Source organism: Elephantulus edwardii, unplaced genomic scaffold, assembly GCF_000299155.1.
Source record: "Elephantulus edwardii isolate Elephantulus edwardi_28Jun2011 unplaced genomic scaffold, EleEdw1.0 scaffold00026, whole genome shotgun sequence".
NCBI lineage: Eukaryota > Metazoa > Chordata > Mammalia > Macroscelidea > Macroscelididae > Elephantulus > Elephantulus edwardii.
The window spans coordinates 24,223,350-24,251,082 of NW_006399776.1; the positions used below are offsets into that span (position 1 = coordinate 24,223,350).

The following is a 27,733-nucleotide window of genomic DNA, read 5'->3' on the forward strand; positions in this document are numbered from 1 at the left end:
CCCTCTCGAGTCAGCGAGGACGAGCTGGATGGATCCTACTAAGCTCAGCAGCTGAAAGGGAAGGACCCTTGTAGGATGACCCTGGGAGGCGTACCCAGGCCCACAAACAAAATACGGTCTGTCCAAGATGCTCAAGAGTAGGTGACAAGGAAAGAGGATGCTGCCTCTGCTTGGAGACAGCGCGGGCGCTAAGTGACGCGCACTGGGCATCTCACGCGGGAGCCGGGGAGGGGTCGGCGCGAGCACGCGCGGGGTCTCACGCGTGCGGCAGCACGCGCATGCTCCATGGGCACCTCTCCGGGCGGGGCGTGAGCCCGGCGCTCCGAGGCGGGGGGGAGGAGCGCTCGCGCAGCCGCCCCTCACAGGAGCGGGCTCGGCCGCTGCTGCAGCGCTCGGCGCCCCGGCCCTGCCGAAGCCGGGTCTAGCATGTGCCGTGGCTCCCTAGCGGCGGCGGCGGCAGCACCAGCAGCGGCCGTCATGGCCAAGCCCAGCGCAGAGCTCACCCGCGAGCTGCAAGGTACGAGGCTGCCCTAGTCTCCGGGACGCCCGGTCCCGGAGCATCCCAGATCCAGTGCATTCCTCCCCGCGGTACGCCCCAGCCCCGGCGCCTCCCGCCTCCTCCTCACCCCTGTGCATCCCAAGATCCATAGCCTCCCCTGCCCGTCCATGCCGGCTCAGGAATCACCACCCCAGAGCATCCTCCACTGCCCCCTCTCGCCTCACCCTGCCAGGACCTTCCTTGTCCTGCAACCACCCGTCCCACTCTTCAGGGACAGGTGCAATCTCCTGGCGCTCCCCCTGGCTCCTTCTCAGCACTCTGGCCCTTCTCTTAGCGTGGCGTCTAGTCTCCCCTCTAGAGAGTCCCCCTCTTTCCCGCCGGGAAGGGCCGTGCCAGCCGGGCCGAGCGCTGGGAGCTGCCCCTGGTCCTGACCATGCTTAACTCCACACCCTCCCGCCTCACGGCTCCGCCCCGGAACTAGCCCTGGAGATTCCCCTAGGAACCGGGCAGCGCCCAAGCTAGTGGGGCAAAGAAGAGAGTCAGGGAAGAGGCCCTGGACTCGGGCGAAATCAAGAATGGGTCTCTGCGGCTCATCTCCACGCCCGTCCCCCTCGCAGTCCCGGCCTGCTCACTCGTGCAAGCCCCCCACCCTCACCCCAAGTCCTCTCAGGTTTGCATGATTCTCAGGCTCAGCTTAAACCAAGGCCTGACCTCCCAACCCTGCCAGAACCTTGTCTCCCTGAAGCGGGAGCACGGGCTACCCACAGAGACACCAGGACGCTCAAGGATACTCAGAGGCATGCTGGACTGTCGCGATTTCCCACACCTCCACATACACAGGCACAGTCGTGAGATGTGTACGCACAGCTTTACAGAAACCGCACCCCCACACACACTGTAGGATATCTGGTAATTCTGCCAGCAGATGTGTACGGGCTCATTTAAATACTAATTCCTCCCTACCTTCCAATTACACGCGCGCACACGCACACACATGCACATACATACGCATACACATCCCAGAACAGCTGACCCTGGGCCCCTTTTACAACAGCAAGTGCAGCAAACTCATTCACACTTCTTCATCTCCACAAACACCAAACAGATTCCCTGACACCTTCAGATGACTGTACACACACACAGCCAGACCACCTAGAATATAGTCAAAGGGACACCCCCACACCCTACACACTGACTCACTGTGTATGTGTCGACGGGCTGTTGTAGTGCATGGGATGGAATTGTCCTTCACACCCTCAGAAGTGTAAGACACACCCTCCCACAGGCAGTGGCACTCAGCAACTGTCCCCTGACTCGGGGACATCAGGAGCCAGACTTTTCTCCACACTTCACGCTCTCTAATAAGAGAAAAAGCACCCAAAAAGGAAGGCTCCCAGCCACTGCCCTTTGTCTCTGTTTCTCTCTCCTCCCATCTGGCCCTGCCTCTGTCTCTATCTGCGAGCCCTGGGGAGGTGGGGGAAGGGATGGTCAGGGCAGCAGGAGTTCTAAGCAAGCTCCCACCCACCTGCAGACAGCATCCGGAGGTGCCTGAGCCACGGGGCTGTACTCCAGCAGCACCGAGTGAAACTGGAGATCAAGCCCAAGAAGTTTGAAGACCGAGTGCTGGTGAGGGCAGCAGGCCTGGAAGGCCGAGAGGGGGACAGGCTAGCTGGCGCAATGAGGCCAACAAGCCTGGGAAGCAGGGGAAGACAAGTGAAAGAGAGCTAAGGAAACACAACCTGGAGAGGACCAGAACTGGACTAGACTGGTATGCAGAAGCCTAAAGTAGGAGGAGAGAGAGAAAGAAACCTCAGGCAGAGAGCCACTGAAGGCAGGGGTTGCACGCAGGTTAAGGAGACTAAAGAGAGGCTCCGCATGCTGCTGACATTCTTTCCTCTCTCTGCAGGCCCTGACCTCCTGGCGCCTACACCTCTTCCCCCTTAAGGTCCCAGCTAAGGTGAGCTGGGCTGGGAAGGAGGAGCTTGCAGCATGCTCCCTCCTGGGCCTGACTGCCCTGTAGCATGAACTGAGCCTTGCTTGTGTCTGTCCTCTTCTCCCCCAGGTGGAGAGCTCCTTCAATGTCTTAGAGATCCGCGCCTTCAACACACTCAGCCAGAACCAGGTTAGCACCCGGATTTAGGGCCCCTTGCGTGGGCTAGACAGGAGAGGAATTGCTGGCTAAGGTCCTGCTGCTCCTTTTGCCCCCAGATCCTGGTGGAGACAGAGCGTGGGGTAGTGAGCATGCGGCTGCCCTCAGCTGAGAGCGTGGACCAGGTGACCCGACATGTGAGCTCCGCCCTCTCCAAGGTCTGCCCTGGCCCTGGGTGAGTGGCAAAGGAGGAGCCTCTCAAGGGGTTAGACAGTAGGGAGACTTCTTCCCTTTTTCCCCTGGACTTCTGCTCCTGAAAGACCAAGAAGAAAACTCTCGTATCCCCACATGAGTATTTTTTTGAGGGATCCAGAATTTATACTACAGGAAGTAGTGACAGAAACCTCTCCCATCCTTATCTGGGATGGGCTTGTTCACATTTCAGGTGCCTAATCCGACGTGGAAATGCTGACACCCCAGAGGGGCCCCGAGACACATCCCCCAACTCTGAGACTTCCACTTCTACTACTCACAGTGTCTGTGGTGAGCAGGGGCAGACTTGAAGAAACTGAAGCCAAACCACCCACATCTGGACTCCTTAGTACAGGGTGCGGGAGGGTTTACCTACCCTGAGCCGCCCCCCACTCCCACCCCGTGAGCTCTCAGGAGGCTCAGGGGATAGCAGGAACATGGGCTTTGGAACCAAAATAACCCACAAAAAACTAATGACCTTGACCTTTCCTTGAACTCCAAGCCTGTTTCCCCTCCCCCTCCCCTTCATAGACCCAGCCTATTTCCTGCTTCACAGGTGGCTTCTCTGAGACCTATGCTGCCCTGTGCGACTACAATGGGCTGCACTGCCGTGAGGAGGTGCAATGGGTGCGTTGAGCAGGGGCCCAACAGGCGGGCAGGTGGGACCCAGAGGGTGGGGGCAGAGGAGAAGGAGGGGAGCAGGTGTGAGCCAGCTCCACCTCTCCAAGGATGTGGACACCATCTACCATGCTGAGGATAACCGGGAGTTCAATCTTTTGGATTTCAGCCACCTGGAGAGCCGGTAAGTAGATGGAAAGAGATTGAACCCCCAAATTCCCAGTCTCAGCCAACCCAAACCCTTCCCAGAATCTCCCTCTGGCCCTACCTTAGCCCCAATTCTATCTCCCCAGCCTTACACCCCACTACCATCTACCCATCCATTCTTTCCCTGACCCAGCCACCCCACCCTTATCTTGCCCAGCCCTGCTCACCACTCACCTGCCTCCTTCCGTATCTCCACAGGGACTTGGCCTTAATGGTGGCCGCTCTGGCCTATAATCAGTGGTTCACCAAACTCTACTGCAAGGACCTGCGGCTGGTAGGGGCCAGAAGTGGTCGGGGATGGGAAAGGTGCAGAGCTGTGTCCTTCCCGTTCCTAATTACAGATCTCCCTCTGCCCTCAGGGCTCCGAAGTGCTAGAACAGGTGCTACATACTCTAAGCAAGTCGGGAAGCCTGGAAGAACTGGTGCTGGACAACGCTGGGCTTAAGACGTGAGGCCAGCCTCCCCCTTGGGCAGTGGTGCCCCCTAGGTAGTCTTAGGGTTCCCAAACTTCAGAGCAGGATGAGCCTCTTGACTATCTCATTCTGCTCCTCATTTTAGAGAAGACTGAGGCCCAAACAGGGAATATTGCAAACCAGTTATCAAGCTGGGACTAAGACCTAAGCTTCCTGACCCCCAGCTGCCATGTCTTGTCCCAGTGTGCACCATACTCCCTGCCTGTCCTTTTCCCACTGACTCCTGAGTGGGGTGGGCTGTTCCCATCTTGAGGACTTGAAGCTGGGCTTTGTCTCAGCACAGCTTTCCAAGGTGTGGGACATCCCCAGGTACTTTAGAATAGTGACAAACTCCCTGGCAGCCTCCTAGCTGCTCCCCATATGTGGGGTCTCTAACCTATGCAGTCTCAGGCAGGCAGACGGAGGAGGAGGGGAAGCCCAGGGGCTGGAACCTGGGGCCCAGCTCAGGCCAAATCCTTCCTACCCTTCCCTGAAGGGACTTTGTCCAGAAGCTGGCCGGGGTGTTTGGGGAGAACAGGAGCTGTGTGCTGCATGCCCTCACTTTGTCCCACAACCCCATCGAGGACAAGGGTGAGCCCCAGCCCTGAATCCTACCCCCCACCACAGTGGAGACCCCATCCTTACCCAGTGCCCAGCCCGGGTCTGAATAGGGGCTTTCCAGTCTAATTCTGGCCCCCACCCCAGAATCTCTATCCTTGACCCCAGGTCCATACCCTCTCTGAGCCCCCAGTCTGACTCAACACGATCTGTCCACTGCCTGGCTTCTCACCGCAATGTGTTTCTCTTCTCACTCTTCAGGTTTCCTCAGCCTGAGCCAGCAGCTCCTCTGCTTCCCCACTGGCCTCACCAAACTGTGCCTGGCCAAGACTTCCATTTCCCCAAGAGGTACTCACACCAAGACCCCTGATCTCTGACCTCAAAGGCCACTTGGAGTATTGAGTCCCCAAAGTATCCCCTCACATTTACCCACCATCCCAGAAGTCAAGGAGGGAAAAGGGTCCACATTTCCAGAGTAGGGAAGAGTTGGGGGCTGGAGGGAGGGGGAGGGATGGGGACAAACCTAGCCCAGTGCCTGCCATGCTCAGGGCTCCAGGCGCTGGGCCAGACCTTCGGGGCCAACCCAGCCTTTGCCAGCTCCCTCCGATACCTGGACCTGAGCAAGAACCCTGGGCTGCTTGCCACGGATGAGGCCAATGTAAGTCCATGGGATAAGGCCTCAAGCCCCTGTAGAAGCATGCTCAGGTTTCAGGGCCTGGAGGCTGCTGCCCCATGGCCCCTGGGGGCGGAGGGACTCAACCCCTCCTTCTCCCTGCAGCCCCTTCATCCTTCCTTCCCCAGGCCCTCTACAGTTTCCTGGCCCAGCCCAACGCTCTGGTGCACCTGGACCTGTCGGGGACTGACTGTGCCATTGACTTGGTGAGGGACTGGGGGTAGAGGAGACAGTCTAAGGTGACTTGGGCCCCTGGGTGGGTCTGTGTGCCACACCCTGCTTCCTGAATCTGGAGGTGGGATGGGAGGAGAGTACCAGTTAACAGGAGCCAGGATGGGGAGCGCTGAGGATAGGACTTCAGGTCCAGGTGAATTCTAAAAGCACACACTGTGCACCCCCCATCCCACCGGTGCCAGTTACGTCCACCAGAAGGAAAGGAACGTCCCCTAATGTGAACAGATTCCCCTTCTAACTAGTGATAGCCCCAGCTTTACATGTTTACTGTATTTGAGCCTGTCCTCTACCACTATGTGGCATCAATTGGTACACGCTCAAACATGCTAGCCAAGAGCTTGGTGGTTCAAACCCACCCATAGACTCCTGGCAAGACAGACCTAGTGACCTGCTTCTGAAAACCCTGTGGAGTAGTTCTACTCTGCAAAAGTGACTTGACGGCTCCTAGTAACAACCACCACCCCGAGAGACCACGCAGGGAGTAGGCCAACTTTCCAAAGAGGGGAAAACGGAGACTTAATTACAGGCTAAGTACAAGGGGCATAGGAGTGGCAGAATCCTCACCATCCATGAGGGTTTAATTCCCAGCAAATACCACCCGTCGGTGGAAACTTGCTGTGATGCTGAACATGTTTCAGCAAAGCATCCTGAGTGAGACAGAACAGGAAGACCTGACAATATACTTCCAGAAATCAGCTAATGAAAACTCTGGATCGCAACAGCCTGGGGATGGCACAGGACTGGCAGCATTTTATTCTGTTATGAACGGGTTCACCATGAGTGGGAGCCCACTCAAAGGCAGCTAACAACAAACGCAGGCAAACATCGGCTAACCTCAGAGGGAAGTGAAGAGTCATTCTGGGAAGGGGAAAAGGGAGTCCTTCCCCTCCTCCTCCCAGCACCACTCCCAGCCCTAAGATCCGCCCTGTCTCTCCATACAGCTTCTGGGAGCCTTGCTCCATGGCTGCTGCTCCCACCTTACCTACCTCAACCTGGCTCGCAACAGCTGCTCCCACAGGTGGGAGCAGGTGGGGATGGTTGCAGGGAGGGACATGGCAAGCAAGGGTGTCTCCCTCCCATGCTGACCCCAGGGGTCTCTGCAGGAAGGGCCGGGATGCCCCACCAGCCTTCAAACAATTCTTCAGCAGCGCCTACACACTGAACCATGTCAATTTGTCGACCACTCGGCTGCCCCTGGAGGCCCTCAGGTCGGGTGGGTGCAGGGTTGGGGGCATCCAAGGGAATAAGGAGGGTGTGGGGGAGGCGTAAAACCAAGCCTCTTGACCATCCTTCCACAGGGCGCTGCTCCAGGGCCTCTCGCTCAACAGTCACCTCAGTGACCTGCATCTGGACCTCAGCAGCTGTGAGGTGAGCCCTCAGTACCCCCAGGCCTGTCACCTGTCTCCCTCCAGTTGCCCTCTTGTTTATTTCTTTTACCTAAATAGAGCGCCAGCTCCATCTTGCCTTGTTAGTACCCCTTCTATAACACTGCCCTTTCTTTGTTTTCTTCCTTCCTCTGATCTGGGTTCCTCTTCCCGGAGACTCTTGTTCATCTTGAGCCCTAGAATCTCCCCCACTTATTCGGGGTGAGAGATACCAAGCTTTTCCACCAGGGGGCAGGAGCACACTATTTTAGGACTGCCACCTTGAGATTTTTCTGACTGAAGGAGAGACCTGGGGAGGATCCGTTGTGGAGAAAGGGTCTCTATGGTTCTTACCTCCTTGCCCCCTCCAGTGACCTTGAATCCTAATGTGAGCATGGAGGTGCCCTATCTCCCACCTCAAGGAGCCTTGGTGGTGTATTAAGTTAAATGCTGAGCTGCTAAGCAAAAGTTAAGCAATTTTAACCTACCAGCTGCTCTGCTAGAGAAAGATAAGAGAACAAGTTTCCTCCCATTAAAATTTACAACTTCAAAACTTGATACAGGGTCTTTATGAGGCACAGTCAACTCAGCAGCAGTGTCTTGGGGTTTGGGTTTGGGTTGAGGGGGTATGTGTGTGTGTTTTGGGTTTTTTTAATATCCCATTCCCCTCCCCTCCCGTGTCCTTGCAGCTCCGATCTGCCGGAGCACAGGCCCTGCAGGAGCAGCTGGGTGCTGTCACTTGCGTGGGCAGCCTGGACCTATCAGACAATGGTGAGTGGCAGCCCCACCTTCACTGGGAAGCAGATGGGGCAGGGCCTGGACTGTGAGGGGAAACCTGAGGAAGTGTGAGTCTCAGGCCTCAAGGCCACACGTTGCTCATCTACTGGCCAGGGTTTGACTCCGACCTCCTGACTCTTGTGCCTGCACTTGGCAAGAACAAGTCCCTCAAACACCTGTTCCTGGGCAAGAACTTCAACGTCAAGGCCAAGTGAGTCCAGTCCCCATGCCCACAGCCCCCTGTCCCGTTGTCCACCCATCCTCCAGACTCACCATGTCACCTCTGGGCCCCTCCCTACCTCAAACCACCACCCTCCTCCAATAATATGACCCCCCCCACCCTCCCCTTCTGCTCTGAGCCCTACCTCCACACAGGACCCTGGAGGAGATCCTCCACAAGTTGGTGCAGCTGATCCAGGAAGAGGACTGTGTGAGTACCTGCTGGGAGGGAACTTGCAGGGACAGAGAACTATGGAAGCTTGCCTGAACCCCTTTACTGTTTGACCACACAGTCCCTGCAGTCACTGTCGGTGGCGGACTCCCGGCTGAAGCTTCGCACAAGCATCCTCATCAATGCTCTGGGCAGCAACACGTGCCTGGCTAAAGTGGATCTGAGTGGCAATGGCATGGAGGACATCGGGGCCAAGATGCTGTCCAAGGCCCTGCAGATAAACTCCTCCCTCAGGTGGGGCCCACACCTGCAGCCCAGTTCCCCACAAACACCCTCCCTGCTTGCCAAGCCTCCTTGCTCTGCACCTGAGCCTCTAGGAGACCCCAGCCCCCAAACCACCTCTGAGTCGACCTCATTTTCCAGGAAAGGAGGGAGGGCTCCAAAGAAGGTTGTGTCCCTAATCCCTCATAGGGACCTAGAAGGAGGGTAACAAGCTGTGCTCATCCTCCTCCCAGAACTATCCTGTGGGATCGGAACAACACATCTGCCCTGGGCTTCCTGGACATTGCAAGGGCCCTAGAGAGGTGAGCAGACTGGAGCCCTGGCCTGACCTAAGCCCCCAGCTTCTCAATGCCTTCGCAGTATCCAGGTATCACCCCAGCCCTGTCCCACCTGCTTGACCTGTTTGCATGGAGCCATTAGAAAGGGCCATGGGGAAAAGGACCGACCAGGACAGAAAGCAGTAGATTGAGACGTTAGAAAGTACAAGATAGGAGATCAGAAAGGGAGAAAAGAAATGGTCATTAAGGGATGGTGGGTCTTTAAGAGGAGGGAGACTCCCTCCCTCAACTGTTTGCCCACCCAGCTGTGCTCCTATGTCCCACAGCAACCACACCCTGCGCTTCATGTCCTTCCCTGTGAGTGACATCTCCCAAGCCTACCGCAGCGCTCCTGAGCGAACTGAGGACATCTGGCAGAAGGTGGTGGCCTCCCAGGAAGGGAGAACAAGGGGCAAGGGGCAGGCCCAACCCCAGGTCCTCACCCCGTCTACCCTTACCACCTTTAGATCCAGTGGTGCCTGGTGAGGAACAACCACTCCCAAACGTGCCCTCAGGAGCAAGCCTTCAGGCTTCAGCAGGGCCTGGTGACCAGTAGCGCCGAGCAAGTAAACGTTTCCCTCTGGGACACATGGGGATGGGGCATGCAGGGCACAGATGTTTAGTGATAAAGCACGTGGAGCGAGAATGAAAGAAGCATTGCATGGTGCCCCCACTGTGTTGAGCATGTGCATGCAAGAAAGCACAAAGACAGGACATTCTGATATGGGTCCCACACATGCCCGAACGTGGGCCAACAGCAGGGGACACACAGACACAGATACATAGGACTAAGGAGCTCGACCTGTACCTAAGTCTGTGCCCCAAGGAAGAGTGAGTGAATGTGCCATGCACGGACATTACTGTTACCACTGTCAGTGCCAGCACCAGCAGCACCGTACAAAAATGGGGCATCTGACGTGAACCTGGGAAGCTGAGGTAGCCTGCTGTTCCCTGACACTCCTGCTGCCTGGGCTCCAGATGCTGCAGCGGCTGTGTGGACGCGTGCAGGAGGAGGTGCGGGCCCTGAGACTGTGTCCCCTGGAACCTGTGCAGGATGAGCTGCTCTATGCTCGAGACCTCATCAAGGATGCCAAGAACTCCCGAGCGGTGAGCACTCACATCACCACCTTCCCCAACAGCTGGCAGAACCCCAGAAGGCCAGCCAGGCGAACTGGAGAGCGTGCAGGCTGCCCTATCCATCGGTTCTCAACTCAGGGACCAAGTAAGGCCTGATGCTGGCTAACTGTAACCCCGTCCTCCCATAGCTGTTTCCCAGCCTCTATGAACTGGGCCATGTGCTGGCCAATGATGGACCTGTGCGACAAAGGCTAGAGTCTGTAGCCAGTGAGGTGTCGAAGGCTGTGGACAAGGAGCTGCAGGCAAGTCCTGGAGGAGGGAGGAGAAGGGGTGGAAAGCCCAGTGGAGATAAGCCCTAGGTCAAGCCCTCTGGTCAGTTCTTTTCAGGTGTGGTCAAATGGACTACACCTTATAGTAACCCTGTGAACAACAGATCCAAATCTTGCCCTCATGTGCCGTCCTCACCATCTCTAAAATACCTGAACCTATTGTTACAGTCACTGTGTTGACCCAGGAAATGCAGAGCTGACCCACACTCCCAATGGACACAGCAGTGCTACCAAAGCAGGCTTTGATTTTTCCCCACACCCCACCCCCGTTGCCTCCCACCCTGGCCTCTGAACTGTAACCTCTCCCCTTTGGACTCTGACCTTTAGACTGGCTCTCCCCCTGCCTTTATTCTAGTGTAGAAGGAGACCTGCCCAGAAAGTGGGAGAGCCATGTAGCCAAGGCTTTGCACTTGCCTTTGCTGGCGGCCTGTGACCTTAGGCAGATCACTCAGTCTTCCTACACATGGTCTTGAATAGGCAGGCTCTGCTGCGGAGGTGCTGACCCTGGCCCTGATCTTGACCCTTGGGGCTCTGGTCTCCCTTCCTGCCATGCTAGGTAATCCTGGAGTCTATGGTCAGCCTAACACAGGAGTTATGCCCTGTGGCCATGCGTGTGGCCGAGGGACACAACAAGATGCTGAGCAATGTTGCAGAACGTGTCACCGTACCCCGGAACTTCATCCGAGGAGCGCTGTTGGAACAGGCGGGCCAGGACATTCAGAACAAGCTGGAGTGAGAGGCGGGCAGGGCTGGGGGGCAGAGGGAGGTGTCTGGATTTGTCCCAGAGCTCTTAGGGACTTGAGGCCCATAAGCAATGAATAATAAATGGTACAATCTACATTACAAGGATAAATCTTTAACCAAATGTAACCTTGCTTTTTAGGGTATGATTGATCATTGCCCTAAAGTCTTAAGTGTTGAGTTTGGGGAGAAGAGCCAGGATGATGCGAATACACCAGTGTACACACACATACCCACGTACACACACACACACACACACACACACACCCTAATCACCTCTCAGAAATAATGCTCAGCCTCCAAAAAACCTGACATAAGACACATACATGACCTTTGCTATCCCTTCACCCTCGTTTCCATTACCTTGTAGATTTTTCATTCTGAATCTGAGTGCTGAGGGAAGGAAAATTAGTACACACGCTCATGAAACAACCAGACTGAAGAGGTCCTGGCTTCTACTCTAGAAGCAACCAGCGGAATTTACTCAGTACCCTGATTTACTAAGTTTTGTTTCCTTACAACTCCAAGCATCCGATCTGCCCTCTTCCTCCTCATCCTTTAAGTTCTCTTTGCCTACCTTCTCCATGTGCATGCATCTCACTCACTGCCAGAACTGAACTCAGAGCTGACCCTGCATTGGGTTCTGAGGCTGGAAGTTGCAAAGGAGAAAGATTTATCATCTTTCTCTCTTGGAGCTACTGGTGGAGTCAAACCCTTGCAGACTAGGCCACAAGAGCTCCCTTCCCAATTGATTAGGGACAAAAGTAAGAAATAAAACAAACATACATCTTGTCTGGTGGGATCGTAGGTGTGTATTTATTGAAACATTAGTGTTGTGGACTCGAGGCCTCCCTACAGTAACTGTGTTCTCGATGGACATCCTAAACAGCTGGCCCACACTCTGGGACATCTGGGAGGTGAGGGGCTGAGGCTCAGAGGAAGAGAAAGGGGTGGCTAAGCTGCTCCATCTCTGCCCACAGTGAAGTGAAGCTCTCAGTGGTCACCTACTTGACCAACTCCATAGTGGATGAGATCCTGCAGGAGCTCTACCACTCCCACAAGAGCCTGGTAAGGTGTCTGAGCCCTGGCCAGGCCTGGGCATACTCGTCACCCCACATCGTCCCAACATCCTGAGTACCTTTTCTCCTCAAGGCTTGGGGAGATAAACAGCTTCCTTGAGCTCCTGTTCACATCTGCCTTTCTCTAGGCCCGGCACCTAGCCCAGCTAAGGACACTGTCAGATCCGCCAGGGGGACCGGGCCAAGGTCAGGATCTATCATCCCGGGGCCGAGGCCGGAGCCATGACCATGAAGAGACCACAGATGATGAACTTCTTGGGACCAACATTGTGAGCTCACCATAACTCTACTCGCCTCCTCCACCTGGGCCTTGTCCCTGACTGTCCCCTTCCACTTTTCTGGGTTTCAGTCTCCCACTGCTGGGCCTGGTCTCAAACTCCAACTCACTCGGCCTCTTACCTCCTGCCAATACCTCAGCCACCTGAGGAGGGAGAAGTAGGATGAACTCCAAAAAAGGAACCTGTGTGAGGAATACAGGTGAGGTTCCTGGGACTTGGGATATGACCCCTACATGTCTCCATTTCTGCAGGACACCATGGCCATAAAGAAGCAGAAACGCTGTCGCAAGATCCGCCCCGTATCTGCCTTCATTAGTGAGTCCCCCAGTCTCTTTTCTACCATCCTCCAAGTTCTGCACCTTCCATGGGCCCAGTTGCTCTTTCTGTTGTCTCTGTCCCTTCACCCGGCTTTCTTCCTATCCCTCCTGCTGGTCCCCTAATGCTTCTCTCCCCACAGGTGGGAGTCCTCAGGACATGGAAGGCCAACTGGGAAGCCTGGGGATTCCCCCTGGATGGTTCTCAGGCCTTGGGAGCAACCAGCCTACAGTTAGTGGCTCCTGGGAAGGTCTATCAGAGCTGCCCACTCATGGCTATAAACTAAGGCATCAGACACAGGGGAGGCCCCGGCCCCCCAGAACCACCCCTCCAGGACCTGGCCGGCCCAGTGTAAGTCTCTAAGACCTCACAAGAAGACTGCTTTTGCTTAGCAATGCCAAAGTCAGATGTTCTAGCTTCAGAGCATGAATGCCAGAGACACGCCTTAGGGAATTGGCAGGGGTCCTGGCAGGCCACCAACTAGAGGAACGATTATCCATTTTGAGTGGGAGTGGGAGTAAGACCAAGTTACAAATCGGAAGCCTGCCAGCCACCAGTGGTTCTCACTATAGTGAAGGATATAGCCAACAGCCACCAAGTCAAGGAATGCGCAGATGGCTAAAGTCTAAGTTACCATGAGGCCCAGAAGAGACAAAGTCCATGTACAAAGGGGAAAGCCCTGAGTGGCATGGAAGTGGGACTTCTGACCGCAGTGAGACAGCCAATAGGACTTTGTTCCCAGCAGGTCCCGGTGCCTGGGACTCGTCAGGAGAACGGAATGGCCACACGCCTAGATGAGGGACTAGAGGACTTCTTCAGTCGAAGAGTCATGGATGAAAGTTCCAGGTGTGGCACCTAGACACCATGTACAGCAGACCCTGAGGCATTGCGAGGGCTGCTGTGTCCTCTCCTCTGACAGTTCCCCAAAGCCGGATGCACTGGGATGTTTCCCCCACAATCCTTTCCTTCCTTCCTTCCCATCTAGCTCCTAGCTGTCATCACTTCTGAATCTCCCCCACAGCTGGAAAGGATGGAGTTAGAATGAAGCTCCGTGCAGGAGGGAAGGGATAGAGCTGGTTGGCAGAAAGCCCTGGGATGAAATTATGGTTGATGCAGAGAGGCCTGAAAAGGTGTCTCCAACTCGGCCTGAGACCACTTTACCTCAGTATCTGTTCAAAAGGAACCGTGTCACTTGGAGAAGCTGAGAGAAAGAGATGGGGGGTGGAAAGGAGAGAAGGTATCTGAGAGGAAAGTCAGTTTGAAGGAAAGGTGTTGCTGGAAGATTCTGCTAAGGAAGGTGAGGACTTTTTAAATCTCCAAATAGAACTGAGTGGTAAAGGGTTATAGCTCTGCTGATGAGAACAGACAGGAAAGTTAGTTGTGTATTAGACTCGGACTGGCAGATGCATGGCGTTTTGTCAGTAGCAACCCCCTGACTCTCCTCAGTTACCCTCGGACTCTAAGGACTGTTCGGCCAGGCCTCTCAGAGCCACCACTGCCCCCACTCCAGAAGAAGAGACGCCGAGGCCTGTTTCACTTCCGGCGACCCCGGAGCTTCAAGGGGGAAAGAGGACCCGGGTCCCCCACCACCGGTCTCCTCCTCCCTCCACCCCCCCCCCCCCCCCCAACTCAGGAGAGCCCCCCGAGTCCAGACCCCCCAAGCCTTGGCAATAATTCTTCCCCTGCCTGGAGCCCAGAGGAGGAGAGTGGCCTCCTGCCTGGATTTGGTGGAGGCCGAGGACCTTCTTTCCGCAGGAAGATGGTAAGAGTGCTGCTGTTCCTCCTTCTCCTGCCCCATATATCGCCCGCCTCCCCACCTCCACTCAAGGCAATGAGTAGGGAATTCTGGGGTTCCCAGATGATGCTCTGGTAGCCTAGTGGGTAGAGCATTGCAACTCGAACCCAAAAGTTCAAGCCACCAGCTGCTCCTTGGGAGAAAGATGGGCATTCTCTTCCCATGCAATTCACAGCCTTTGAAAACCCTTAAGAAGGTCAAATTTGAGTAGATTCTGACTCGATGACAATGAGTTTTGAGAGGATTTCTAGAGGACATTGGTCATTCCAAGAGGAGGAAGGGAGGCCATGCAGAGCATGCTGGGAGGGCTCGGCTGGGGCCCTCCTCCTCCCCATGCGCTTCATTCTCCATTTGCAGCTGTATGTGTAAACTTGAGATCTTGTTGCAGGGTGCAGATGTGTCAGAGCCAGGAGAAGGGGGCCCAGCCCCTGGGGCATCACAGCAGCCAACCCGAGTCCACGGAGTTGCCCTTCCTGGGTTGGGAAGAGCCAAGGGTTGGAGCTTCGATGGGAAACGAGAGGTGAGGGGAGCCAGGGGCAAGGAACTGAGGATGTTACGGGTCCTTGTGTACCACCCACCCCTCTTAAACCTTCCTAGGCGTTGTTGGTTCAGTGGAGAGAGCAGATGCTTTGCTGTTAGAATGTGTTAGCAGCAGCACTGCCTCACCACAAACTTGCCAGGGAAATCCTGGACTAGTCAATTAATCCCTCGGAGCCTCTACTAACTTGTAAATGAGGCTATAAAAAGACCTCTAAGGATGAACTTCCCAAATTTAGTAACTTGATTTTTGTCTTTTTCACTTACCACCTATAATATGTTCCCCATAATGTTTTTGTATCTAAGCATTGTTATACTTAGAACTGTAAGTTTTTTTAAATTAGTTCTATTTTATCTTATTTACATAAGAGGCGCTCTGGTGGCTTAGGTAAAGAATTGTGCTGCCAACCCACAGGAACAGGGTTTGAATCCACCAGCTGCTCTGCAGGAGTAAAATGGGCACTCTCCGCCTGTGGGATTTACTGCCTCTGAAAACCTGCTGCAGGTCAGCTATGAGCTGGTTCCAACTCAAGGGTCCATAACAACAAAATACATAAAATAAAAAAACACATAAATACCTACCTATTAAGATAACAATATTTTCATTTATGAATCAACTTGAGCCATTTTTGTGGCAACAACGACCCTCTTTGGGAAACACAGTCTGAGTATCTAGTGGCTGATGGCATGAGATGCGACAGTTTCAGCTGCAAGCAGGGACTCCCTTTACAATCTGACTTGGCTCTCCTTTCAGGGTGCAGGCCCAGAACTGGAGGGCAGCACCCAGGCGTGGCAGAAACGGCGCTCTTCAGATGATGCTGGTGAGGATGGCTGTCCTCAATCCTCTCCTTTGACCATTCTCTCAAAGTCTCCTCCTCATTTACCTTTCCTTCTTTCCCACTTCCATTTATAGGGCCTGGAGCCTGGAAGCCACCGCCTCCCCCGCAAAGTACCAAGCCGAGCTTCAGTGCCATGCGTCGAGCAGAGGCCACGTGGCACATAGGTATGGAGCGTCTCTGCTCTGGCAGGCAGCCGCACCAAGGGCCCTGGGTGTGTCCAAAGAAACAAAAGTGATGACCCTGCCTTGGGAAATTTACAACCACGGTGGAGCCCTGAAAAGTCAACACAGTGAAAACGTTTAAGGATGTTTACAAAGCTACATCAAAAAGAGATGTAATAACCCAAGCCTAAGCAACATTGTAAAGTAGCCCCTTCCCTCCCTTTGCCATTTGCTTTGTGATTGGTTCAAAGGAATCCTCTCGGGTACATGGCACTTCCAGTTGCTCTCTTCAAAGTGACACCTCTAGAAGGAAAGCCTCTCTCCTTGGCTGCAAAGAGGGTGGTCAAAACAAGAGTCTAGCAAGTGCCAGGTACACCAGGCCCCCTCAGGTATTGCAGCCCCTTCCAAAAGCAGCTCACCAGACCATCCTCGTGACTCGGAGAGATGCTCCCGAGAAGCACAGACGTGATCACAAGCCCTGGCACGGAAGTCACAAGGCTTGGTATTAACTCCAGGTCAACCACACACCAGCTGTGTTGACTTTTAAACACGTCATTTATCTTTATGGCTCCATGACTTTAGAAGAATAAAGGGGAGGGAAGATTATTTCAGGTATGAGGCTTCCCTTCTGCAGCGGTCAGAGCACCTTTCACTTTAGGAAAAGAAAACTAGAGAAAAGCTGGTCAAGTCACTCTCTACTTAATTTCTCACTGATTTGGAATATGATCCTCCAAACTTGTGACATGGACAATATCTCCCTGTAGACCTGGAGAGCCCCCCACCTGCTCCATCCCCACCCATCCAGGCTAGGGCATCAGAGCTGGAATGAACCATGAAATGGGCAGACCAATGTGGTGGGGTCCCTGCCACATGATCCCCTATACTGTCCTGCTCTGCCCTGTCCTGCTTCTCCCTCCCTCATGCTGCAGAGACAGGCTGGGCCTGAGAGGCTCAGCAGTGCCCATGCTACTGGCCCATCTTCCAAGACCAACACAACTCTTAAGGCGTCTTTGCTGATTTTTCCCATCCCTCTCAGAGCATGGCTACACCATCCAAAACAGGGCTCCATCCTTCATTTCATTTAGAAGACCACAGTAGTCAGATCTTATCCTCACCACACCCCTGCTGCCAGCAGCCCCAAGGCCTCTAGGCCTCACTCCTTGGATACTCACAGAAACAACATACTCCAGGGTCACCACTCAGGCTCCCAGTGCATAAGCTGTGGAGACAGAGGGAGGGGTGTACCTTCAATACTCTTCCCATCATCTCTGTCAGACAGAATTTTGGGAATGCCAGGCTGCAGCTTTGGCAGGGCCCAGCACACTGCAGCCCTGAATGGGCAGCTGTGTCTGTGGACCTAGCAAGCCCTGGCTGTGCCCCAGCAGGAAAGGACTTGCCCTACTCTGCAAGCAGGGTAGCCAGACCAGAGACCTTATTAGAGGTGACGAGCTCAGATGATCCCAAGACCAAGGGCTAAGGAAACGTAGGAGAGGAGCACATTGAGGCAAGAGTTAATGGGACCAAATGGAAGGGTAAAGTCCTGGTATCCAGAATTTCAGTGGGAAAGGGGGTGGGAGGTTGCTATGCCAGACCACCTTTTCCTGCAGCTTCTCCTCTCTTGCCACCCCCAGCTGAGGAAAGTGCTCCCAACCACAGCTGCCAGAGCCCAAGCCCGGCCTCCCGAGATGGGGAAGAGGAAAAGGAAGGGACCCTATTCCCAGAGAGGACAGTTCCAGCTAGGAATGCCAAGGTGAGGGCTGGCAGGTGGGTGGGGCAGGTCCCCTGGCAAGGCAAGTAGACTAACCAACCTGGCATCTCCTTTCCTCCACCACCTGCAGGAGCCCCCTTTAGTTCCACGCCCCCCCAAGCCAGTGGCTGTGCCTAGGGGCCGCAGGCCCCCACAGGAACCAGGGTGCAGGGAGGAGGTTGAAGCTGAGAGTGCTGTCCCAGAAGTGAACAAACCTAGGCTGCGCCTAGGGTCACAGCAAGACCAAGAGGAACTGGAGGCCCAAGGTCAGCCACACCCCCCCCAAGGCTAGTAGGAGAAGGGGGGTGTCAGGACACCTCTGGGCTCTTGCTGTGGACCTCAGCTCCGCTTCTGGTATGAAGCAAGCAATAGGCTCAATATGTGGGAACTCATGTTCCAGGCCCACTTCAACTGTCATTTCAGTGCCCCCGGATCCAGGCCGCAGGACTGCCCCACTGAAGCCCAAGAGGACTCGGCGTGCACAGTCCTGTGACAAGCTGGAGCCTGATCGGAGACGGCCCCCTGACCCCCCAGGTAGCAGTGGGGAAGGTGAGAAGTGGGATATCATCGCCCACCTATCTGTCCAACTTGCTCCACCCCATCCCCCACCCCATGGCTGTTTCTCCCTGCCCAGGAAACAGCGCTTCCTGAATTTATCCCCAGCAGGAACCAGTGAACCAGGAACAGACTGACAGCCGCTGAGACACCCTCTCCAGCCCTCCTCTCTACATGTGCCTCACAAGGACTCACCCCCATTCACCCCTATGCTCCCAGGCTTCCCTGCCAGCCCCCTAGGCCCACAGGGGCAGGGCGAGGCTTAAGAGGAGCAAGAGGTGGGGGACAGGAAGGGAGGGAGCAACCTGGAGAGAGGGGTGCTCACTGCCTCACTCTACAGAAAGACTGGGGTGGGGGCCTATCTCCTGCCTCCCCCAGGAAGGCGGATCTCTGTCCCTCTAGCCCCAGGGGGCTCTCTCCCCACTTGTACAGAATAAAAAAACAAAATCACTACCTGCCTCAAGTCTGCTGCTTTCCCCACTCACTGGCCCCACCTCTCACCATCTGTTCCTCTTCTCACAAGCCCCCAGAGCTTTGGCTACAGTTGAGGAAAATGGAAGGAATAGGGCTGGATCTCTGAGAGCAGAAGAGGGCAAAGAGCTTTCACAGAACCCTAGAAAACTGCCAGATAGAAAGGGGACTGACAAGTCACCACGCCAGGTTGGGTGTTTGTCCAGGGTCAGGGCTCAGTGGCTGGAGAAGGGACAGAAATGACAGAAGCCTACTCTGCTGTGTGCCCTACTTGGGGGAGTGTGGTGAAGTCAGAAGGCTCCAGTGTGATTGGTAGAGACTGGGAAGAATGTAAAGTGTGTGAGAGTGTGTGTGTGTGTGTGTGTGTGTGTGTGTGTGTGTACTCACACATACTATTGGTAGAACGAAATGGTATGATGTGGTATCATCCTAGGGGCACCATCATTACTCAGCTCTCCACACAACAGACTGGCCTGGGGATGAGCAGAAGTGCTCACGGTGTGAACAGATCACGCTAATTGCTTCCCCTCGGTTTACTAGCAAACACTACCTTGGCATTCAGGACTCCAATCAAAGGCCCTCACTGAGGACCTTCCTGATGCCCTCCTCCTGCTCATCCAATTAAAAACCCTCCTCCACGGTGCCACCACTGCATCCTGAAGGGGACTGCGACTGCACCTGTCACACCAAATTACATTTGTGTGTTGGCCTGTCACCTCTCTGCATGTGTAAGTCCCTCCTCCAGGGGCAGCTGCTGTTTTAATCACCTGTGTCACCCCAGCCCATGGCTGGGCTGACATCCAGGAGATGCCCCGTGAGGCTGCTACCTTAACGTAGAAGTCCCTGAGTGGTGCAGTTAATACATTTAGCTGGTAAGTGATAGGTTAAAAGTCCAAGTTCACCCAGTGGCACCTTGAAAGAAAGCCCTGGTGATCTATCAACTGCTGAAAAATGAGCCACTAAAAGCCCTACAGAGCCCAATTCTACCCCGACACACCTGGGATATGAGCACTGGAAGGTGATGGTCCTGGAGAAAACTCTTGAATCCTCATCCAGATCATCATGTATCCACATGGGACTTGCAGCTCTTGGGCAAATTGCTCACTTTCCTTGGCCTCAACAGGGAATGAATGATGTCATATTTCCTTAAGATCTGTAGGTGGCATGGCCCGTCCTTCAAAGATGTGCCCATATGGACTGAATTAGGGTGGGAGGGGTTGGAACATGCACTGAGGGCACCAGGAAGATGCACAACCCCCACCCACCGTGTGTACGGCAGTTCTCCACTCTTCAGGGAGTTGCATGACCAGGATGTGAGATTATGTATCCTTAAGAAATTATGTCCATTTCTTTGTCATCTATAAAAAGTTGTCTAGGAAACCAGGCATCATTCTTGAAATGTGAGCTTTGCATGACACAGGATGGCTTTTTAAGGTGTCCGTGAAGATATACTTTCTGAATGCTGAGTGTGTGTGTGTGTGTGTGTGTGTGTGTGTGTGTGTGTAAAAGAAAAAAAGAAAGAGAGAGGGAGAGAAATATATTTCAGTGTTCTTTTCATTGTGACTATGAATATCCTTAACAAGTGTAATGCTGAATGTGTTGGAGATTGGGTGTGTTTCCTTTCATGTATCCGCGGGGCTAAAACTGTCATGGTGTCACAGTAAGTTTACATACCAGTGCCTGCGTGTGTCAAGCTATGTGTGAATCTATGAGTTGTGGGTGCTTATGTCCCCACCGTTTCTCTCTCTCTCTCTCTGTGTGTGTGTGTGTGTGTGTGTGTGTGTGTGTGTATACCCTCATGAACCACTGCAATGTGTGCATCTCTGTGATTCTGGGTGTGGGTGTGGTGTGAAGGGGAAGATGTATGTCATTGTGTCTGTGGGGGGCCTGCCTCTGAGGCACCCCCAGCCCTACCTCCTCTCCCGGTTCTGTGGCTTCCTCCCAGGCGGTGGCCCTGCCCCTCATCTCTCTTTTCCCTCCCCGCCTGGTCTATGCGGGGGGAGCTGGTGCTGCGGCCCCCCCACCCCTCCCCATCCAGGCCCCATAAATAGCAGCAGAGCCGGAGCCGGAGCCGGCGCCAGCGGCTGGAGCAGCAAGGGATTCGGGCCAGGGCCAGAGAGCCAGAGAGAGGAGCCCCCGACAGAGCGTGCAGGTGAGCCCACCCTTCCTCCCCAGCCCAGCCCTGGCCTGGCCTAGCCTGGCCCAGTCTCCATAACAACATCTCTCTTAGGCCCCAGAAAGGTCTCCAGCCTTGCCCAACCCCTTACCATCACAAGCCCTTGCCTATCTGAGGGGTCCCACGAGCATTTGGAGACTGGTGGCTAGAAGGCAGAAAACCCCTTCCGGCCCGCACCCTTCCTCACATATCCAGAAAGGTGCACGCTATTAGGAGGTGGGCATCAAGCCAGGGAAGGTTCCACTTCTGAGAGAGTTACAGAAATGATCAAACGCTCCTAGAGACAAACATACGACCAGAGACAAACGCACAAGGTGGGGACACTCAGACATACCAATGCAGTCAGTGGTGGAAGTACGACACAGGAGCAGACAGCCTCACCCTGAGATGTGGACATAGATAAATGGACTGACCAGCCATGAACTTGGGCCAGCGTACCCCTGCCTGCCGCTGCCTGAGGCTTGGTCCCACTGGGGGAGGGTGGCAAGCATACATCCCACGGTCAACACGGAGGGGGCTGTGGCTCCCCCAAAATCCTGTCGCTAAGAGACGGTGCCAGTGCTGCCAAGAACTGTGAGAAGATGGGAGGTGGGGAAAGATGCAAAGCTTGCCATAGTGGAAGCCCCTGTCAGGAACCTCAAGATCTTTCAGAGGGCCCATCCCCTAACACCCCAAAGCCACCATCTCACCTTTCCCTTAGCCAGGCAGGAGGGAGTTGGGGGTGTGAACGGGAACAGCCCAGCAGGGTCCCCTCCAACCTGTCTCCGCCCACTGCAGACTCCATTGCTCTTCAGTCCTCCAGGGGCCTCCTCACCCCCTTCCCCACCCCCTTGCCCCAGTTTAGCTCCCTCGTGCCAAGACTGAGTGCAGTTCTGGCTCAAACCTTGGTTGGGAAGTAAGCACAAGGTGCTGAGGCAGCAGAAAGTAAGGATCAATCAATGACTCCGGGAGACAGGACTGCCAGGAAACTCCCAACAGTCAAGCCCTCTCCAGCCCCACCCACAGAGGCACGTCCAGGCCCCGGGGAAGTGACAGAAGCACAAGGGGTCCTGGGCAGGAGTAGAGGTTCAGGTCCTCTGCCTACCCTGCTCAGAACTCCAGAAAGGCCAAGCAGAGGAAATGGGGGCCTCGGAATAGATGTTAGTGGAATGGGGCCCAGAGCCCAACGGAGTCCCCAACTCAAGACCCTAAAGTCCTGATCAGAGGGGAGGACTGAATCCTCCCTCCCCTGACAAGTGTCTCTCTTTTGCAGAGTCTAGGCCTATCTATTCATCTCCATAGTGGCATGTCAGACCCTGATATGGAATGGGTACCTGAGCCCCAGGCCATGACCCTGGGGGCCTCCAGGGTGGAGCTGAGAGTGTCCTGTCATGGCCTCTTGGACAGAGACACACTCGCCAAGCCCCACCCCTGCGTGCTGCTCAAACTCTACTCTGATGAGCAGTGGCTGGAGGTGAGAGTAGCTTCATTACCCTTGGGTCTGGGAAGAAGGGAGGGTGGTGGGGCTGTGAAAGCCTGGAGGGGAATGAGAGGCCTTTTCTGGTTGCCATGGAGATGGGTGTGCCATCATTAAAAACATACACCACTTTCCAGCTTCTAAAGCCCACAGTCCCAGAGGGTCTCAAGATAGAGCTTCAAATAGGTCCCAAAGGCCTTACTGTGAGGCCAGCGGCATTAAGCTTGGGGTTTAACCCAGGAAGGGAAAAGCGAGCTGTGGAGGATATAGGGGACCAAGGAGAGTTGACATAACCAAGGAGGTCCTGGGTGGGGAAAGCAGCCTCAGTCTCCAGAGGTGGTCCTTCCCTGCCACAGGTGGAGCGCACAGAGGTGCTGCGTTCCTGTTCCAGCCCTGTGTTCTCCCGAGTGCTGGCCCTTGAGTATTTTTTTGAGGAGAAGCAGCCCCTGCAGTTCCATGTGTTTGATGCTGAGGATGGAGCCACGAGCCCCCGAAATGACACCTTCCTTGGCTCTACAGAATGTACCTTGGGCCAGGTCTGTATTCCAGCCCTACCCTTCTACCTTCTGCCCCCAGGAACCAAAATGAGCTCTGGAGCTAGTTCAGTTGGACATGGATTCCATCTCCAGCATTCACTGACTGTACAGGCTTGGATAAAATATATAATCTTTCTGAGTATCTGTTTCTTCATCTAAAAGATGAATGTCACTGTGCCCGCTTTTTAAGGCTGCTGTGGAAATTAAATTTAACCCTGGCCAAATCCTGTGGTATACAATCTCTGTTGTGTATCTTGTGGTCACTCAAAAGGCACTTACTATTCTGCTTATCCTATCCTGGCCATAGCAGGTGGACACTTCATAGCTGAGTCTCCGTCCCCCACCCCCCATCTCCTTCCCCAGATCGTGTCACAAACCAAGGTCACTAAGCCATTACTGCTAAAGAACGGAAAGACAGCGGGCAAGTCCACCATCACGGTAGGCAAGCCACCAGTACTCACCCTTGGGCCAGGCATTCCATGACCCCGGATGGAAACACAGAGTGATAGTCACTCCCAGGGCTCCATCTCACCTAAGGAAAGAGACACACAGGAGGGGAGGGCATTGTGGGGCTGGAGGAAGATGAGGAAAGATGCTGCCCCCTATGTTTGCCTTACAGATTGTAGCTGAGGAAGTATCTGGTACCAATGATTATGTTCAACTCACCTTCAGAGCCCATAAGCTGGACAACAAGGTCAGAACCCCGGAGTCTGAGCCCTCATGTCTTTCCTTAAACAGCCCAAGGCTCCCACTCAGAGACAGACCCTTGGGTCCCAGCACCACCCCCTTTCAGAGTTTTCCCCCTTCCTGACCCTCCTTACAGACCTCACCAGACTCATGAGCCCTTTCTCCTGTCTCCTCAGGATCTGTTCAGCAAGTCTGACCCTTTCATGGAGATCTATAAGACCAATGGAGATCAGAATGACCAGCTGGTCTGGAGGACTGAGGTTGGTGCCTGGCGCTGTCGGGGTGGAGGAAAGGAGAACTTGGGAGGGAAACCTAGACAGAAAGCTGTCAGCTCCCTGGTGCTTCTCCAAGGTGGTGAAGAACAACTTGAACCCCAGCTGGGAGCCATTCCGCCTGTCCCTGCACTCCTTATGCAGCTGTGATGTCCACCGGCCTCTCAAGGTGAAGCAAGGGAAGTCCAGTGAAACCCTCCCCACTAAGTGTAGCCTCCTACTGCTCCCCCATCAGCCATGTGTTAAGACTCCCCCACTATGTCACAGCTCAGTACAAGCTTCCTACATGTATGCCCTGATCAAAACCCCAAATCCCTACCAAATTGAGCCAAAGTACAGAGTTCGTCAAGTGGCCTTTCTGGAAAATGGGAAAAGTCTGCCTGAGCCCAACGACTGTTGGGCATCAACATTCCTGAGTCCCTCCTCCCCATCCCAATAGGAGCCACTGCAAAACATGCCCTAACCATGACCCCACCCCCTCCCTCATTCTCAGTTCCTGGTATATGACTATGACTCCAGTGGGAAGCATGACTTCATCGGCGAGTTCACCAGCAGCTTCCAGGAGATGCAGGAAGGGACAGCGAACCCTGGGCAGGAGGTGCCTAAAGATCCCTTCTTATCTCCCCTCCCCTGAATTCCACCTGGCTGCCTGGGAGAGTCTGGGGGTGATGCTGAAGAGCCTCTGTAGGTGGAGAAGAGGTTGTGAGGGTAGAAAGCACCTTGACTCAGCCTGAGAACTGAGCTGTGGGAGGGTCTTGCTCTGGGAGGTGCTAATGGAAAGGGTAACAATGGCTACCTGATGACACTGGGACCCTGGGCTTTGGGGTGGGGTGGGGTCTAGATGCAGTGGGACTGTATCAACCCCAAATACCGGGACAAGAAGAAGAATTACAAGAGCTCAGGAACTGTAGTGCTGGCCCAGTGCACGGTAATCCCCAAAGTCATGTCCCAGCTCCTGCCTCAGCCCTACCTCCTGTCCCTACCACAACCTCAGATTCGGCCCTTCCTTGTCGCAAAGATCCCACTCTCTTTGCTTCTGGAAACTAGGGACTTTTGCCCTCTCCCTTGCCCAAGTTCAACCTCTGACCCATTCCCCACAGGAATCCCACTCAGTCCCCTCTTAAAAGTATCTTCCCTCCATTTTGTCCTCCATCTTCTCAGGTGGAGAAGGTGCACACCTTCCTGGACTACATCATGGGTGGCTGCCAGATCAGCTTCACGGTAAAGGTCCTAAGGCTAAAACCCAGGGCATAAACAGGAAATTGATAATACAATGAAACGAGGGGTGCAGAATCCCCACTGCCCCCTACTGGAGTTTCTCATAAACTTTGACATTTGTCAGCCTCTATCTCATATCAAGACTCCCTGTAGACTCCTCAGATTCACCCCAAGTCCTCCCTTTAGGTCCTGTCTGTTGGCATTTGTAACTAGGACCTTGACCCACTTGTCCCCCTTCCACATTTCAGGTGGCCATTGACTTCACTGCCTCCAACGGGGACCCGAGAAGCAGCCAGTCCCTACACTGCCTCAGCCCCCGCCAGCCCAACCACTACCTGCAGGCCTTGCGTGCAGTTGGAGGGATCTGCCAGGACTATGACAGGTAGGAGGAGGTGGACGGGGGGGCAGCCAGGGAGGCCTTGCCTGATGGGCGCTGCACAGCATTTTCTTCTCCCCAGTGATAAACGATTCCCAGCATTTGGCTTTGGGGCTCGAATTCCCCCCAACTTCGAGGTAGGCTGGGTGCCAGGGGAAGGGAAGAAGGTCAGACAGGAAGGCAAGGCATCCTGTCACCACCTGCTCCTCATCCTCACAGGTGTCCCATGACTTTGCTATCAACTTTGACCCAGAAAATCCTGAATGTGACGGTAAGAGGGGAGATTTCCACCAGCCACGTCCTCAACCTCCCCACACACCCTTCTTGCCCATGCCTTCACACCCTGGTCAGGAGCACAGAACCCATCCCCATGGGCCCAGGTCCCACAGTCTTATAGGCCAAGCTCCCCGCTCCTTTCACTTAAGACTTTTCTTCATTTGGTAAGATTTCCAGTCCCACCTCCTACCATCTGCCCACCCACCTCTCACTTTACTCTATGAGGAACTTGGAAGGGAAGATTCCCAAGACAATTACGAGGGCCTCTGGAGGGAACCACATTCTCTAATACGTCAGAGTGAGCAAGTGGCACCAAAATAACCCTAAGGGCCAGTGGCATTGCCAGTGGTCAACTCTACAGGGGGAAGGGCCACCAGGGCAGTAACGCCATTAGAATCAGTGTCACCCATCACCCAGAACAGTTCTCTCCTTTCCCTTGTCGCTCAGTACAGTAACTGCCACACCTGCCAGGCAAAGGGGGACCCACAACCCCCACTGCCATTGTATGGAGAGAAGTGTCTCTCTGCCTTGGCCAGGTGGAGAAAGGAGCTGGGAGGGGATGGCCAGAAGGGTAGGGTGGGAAGGGGATCTCTGCCTACCAAGAGTGAGGTTTGCTGGCACTGCACACTATTGCAGGGGGGACACCATGAGTTCTCACCACTGGTGATACCATCCCTAGTGATGTCACCATCCTGAGATGTTTGCTCCCTAATGATCTCTGCCAGTTTCTTCTTCTGTTCACTCACAGAGATCTCCGGAGTCATTACTTCCTACCGTCGTTGCTTGCCCCAGATCCAGCTCTATGGACCCACCAATGTGGCCCCCATCATCAACCGTGTGGCCGAGCCCGCCCAGCGGGAGCAGAGCACCGGCCAAGCCACGGTGAGCGGATAGAGCAGGCAGCCTCCTCCGTGTGTTCTCGGGCTGCCTCAGAACCTGCTTGGGGACCAGCTTCATGGCCCTCGCACACAGAGCCCGCACTTCCTCCCTTTCTGCCTGACCTCAGAAGTACTCAGTGCTGCTGGTGCTCACGGATGGTGTGGTAAGCGACATGGCTGAGACCCGGGCTGCCATCGTCCGTGCCTCCCACCTGCCCATGTCCATCATCATCGTGGGCGTGGGCAATGCCGACTTCTCAGACATGCGGCTGCTGGATGGCGATGATGGCCCCTTGCGATGCCCTCGAGGTGTGCCCGCAGCCCGCGACATTGTCCAGTTTGTGCCCTTCCGGGACTTCAAGGATGTGAGTGCTTCCTATGCTCCTAAATCTGATTTGTCTGTTCCACCTGGTTTATTCCAGGGAAGCAGACTGGAGCCCCAGAGCCCTGGCCCTCCCTCACCTGACCACCCCTCCCCTGTCCACGCCCCTCACCCTATCTGCTTCTACCCCTAGACGCCACCCTCAGCGCTAGCTAAGTGTGTCCTGGCAGAGGTGCCTCGGCAGGTGGTGGAGTACTATGCCAGCCAGGGCATCAGTCCTGGGGCTCCCAGGTCTTGCACTCCGGCCACAACACCCAGTCCTAGTCCGTGATTCCATCCACCGGACCAACACCCCCCTTCAGCCTCTCAGTGAGTTGGAGGTGTCAGCGGTCCAGGGCAGTGGGGACCAGAGAATGTAAGGAGGCCTCAGCTTGGCTGAGTGTGATGGGGAGGCTATCTGTGACTGTACTGATTCCTCCCAGGTGCCTGTCCTCACCCTTGTGACTCAAGTGACCAGTGCCTCACCTCTTGGACAAGATGTGCTCCTCTAGGTCCTAGAAGTAAGTGGTGGGCCCTGCCCCCACTTTTCCAGGCTCCACACCCCAGCCTTGTGGTCCCTTGGTGACTTCCTTCAGTAATCCTTACTTTCTGACCTTTAATAAAGGAAATCATTCTAAGCACCTCAGCATCTGCCTGTCAAGCTTCAGAGAGCTATTGGGCAATCTGTAGCACTGATTCCTCATCCCTCCCTTCTCACTTCCCTCCTACACACACACACACACACACACACACACACACACTGAGGACCAGCACTCTGAAATCTAAGCCAGAGCTCTTCAAGCAGCCTATTATCTCTGCAGGCTCTCCTAATCTTGTGCTTATAGGGTCTGAGGAACGTC

At 54.7% G+C, this 27,733-nt stretch overlaps 2 protein-coding genes across 2 annotated transcripts; both read left to right on the forward strand.

Annotated features, from left to right (window-relative positions):
- Nucleotides 1-477: 477 nt before the first annotated feature.
- On the forward strand, nt 478-18,303 carry LRRC16B (leucine rich repeat containing 16B). The gene is made up of 40 exons (XM_006883162.1): nt 478-517; nt 2,031-2,125; nt 2,406-2,456; nt 2,562-2,621; nt 2,708-2,823; nt 3,034-3,131; nt 3,397-3,467; nt 3,569-3,642; nt 3,864-3,939; nt 4,025-4,113; nt 4,614-4,708; nt 4,937-5,023; nt 5,224-5,333; nt 5,477-5,554; nt 6,524-6,600; nt 6,686-6,790; nt 6,881-6,950; nt 7,636-7,717; nt 7,838-7,934; nt 8,099-8,153; nt 8,236-8,408; nt 8,630-8,698; nt 9,001-9,094; nt 9,181-9,279; nt 9,692-9,820; nt 9,979-10,092; nt 10,676-10,851; nt 11,841-11,928; nt 12,068-12,208; nt 12,469-12,532; nt 12,675-12,883; nt 13,278-13,378; nt 13,979-14,294; nt 14,716-14,847; nt 15,619-15,685; nt 15,778-15,867; nt 17,496-17,620; nt 17,703-17,877; nt 18,035-18,145; nt 18,278-18,303. The coding sequence occupies exons 1-40, from the start codon at nt 478-480 to the stop codon at nt 18,301-18,303; spliced, it is 4,125 nt and encodes a 1,374-aa protein (XP_006883224.1).
- A 2,190-nt stretch (nt 18,304-20,493) lies between these two features.
- On the forward strand, nt 20,494-27,525 carry CPNE6 (copine VI (neuronal)). The gene is made up of 17 exons (XM_006883163.1): nt 20,494-20,789; nt 22,095-22,266; nt 22,626-22,805; nt 23,169-23,243; nt 23,425-23,499; nt 23,669-23,752; nt 23,844-23,933; nt 24,258-24,362; nt 24,606-24,692; nt 24,926-24,985; nt 25,231-25,364; nt 25,441-25,495; nt 25,578-25,629; nt 26,383-26,516; nt 26,641-26,877; nt 27,028-27,203; nt 27,317-27,525. Exons 2-16 carry the CDS (start codon nt 22,099-22,101, stop codon nt 27,163-27,165), a joined length of 1,674 nt encoding a protein of 557 aa, XP_006883225.1. The 5' UTR covers nt 20,494-20,789; nt 22,095-22,098; the 3' UTR covers nt 27,166-27,203; nt 27,317-27,525.
- Nucleotides 27,526-27,733: the final 208 nt, after the last annotated feature.

Excerpts from the sequence above, each read along its gene's own strand:
- LRRC16B (XM_006883162.1), top strand. The coding sequence starts at position 478 with ATGGCCAAGCCCAGCGCAGAGCTCACCCGCGAGCTGCAAG. Across the intron at positions 2,824-3,033 it reads AAGGTCTGCCCTGGCCCTGG|GTGCCTAATCCGACGTGGAA; the intron begins GTGAGTGGCAAA and ends TTCACATTTCAG. Across the intron at positions 5,334-5,476 it reads TTGCCACGGATGAGGCCAAT|GCCCTCTACAGTTTCCTGGC; the intron begins GTAAGTCCATGG and ends TTCCTTCCCCAG.
- CPNE6 (XM_006883163.1), top strand. The coding sequence starts at position 22,099 with ATGTCAGACCCTGATATGGAATGGGTACCTGAGCCCCAGGCCATGACC. Across the intron at positions 24,986-25,230 it reads GCTGCCAGATCAGCTTCACG|GTGGCCATTGACTTCACTGC; the intron begins GTAAAGGTCCTA and ends TCCACATTTCAG. Across the intron at positions 26,878-27,027 it reads CCTTCCGGGACTTCAAGGAT|ACGCCACCCTCAGCGCTAGC; the intron begins GTGAGTGCTTCC and ends TTCTACCCCTAG.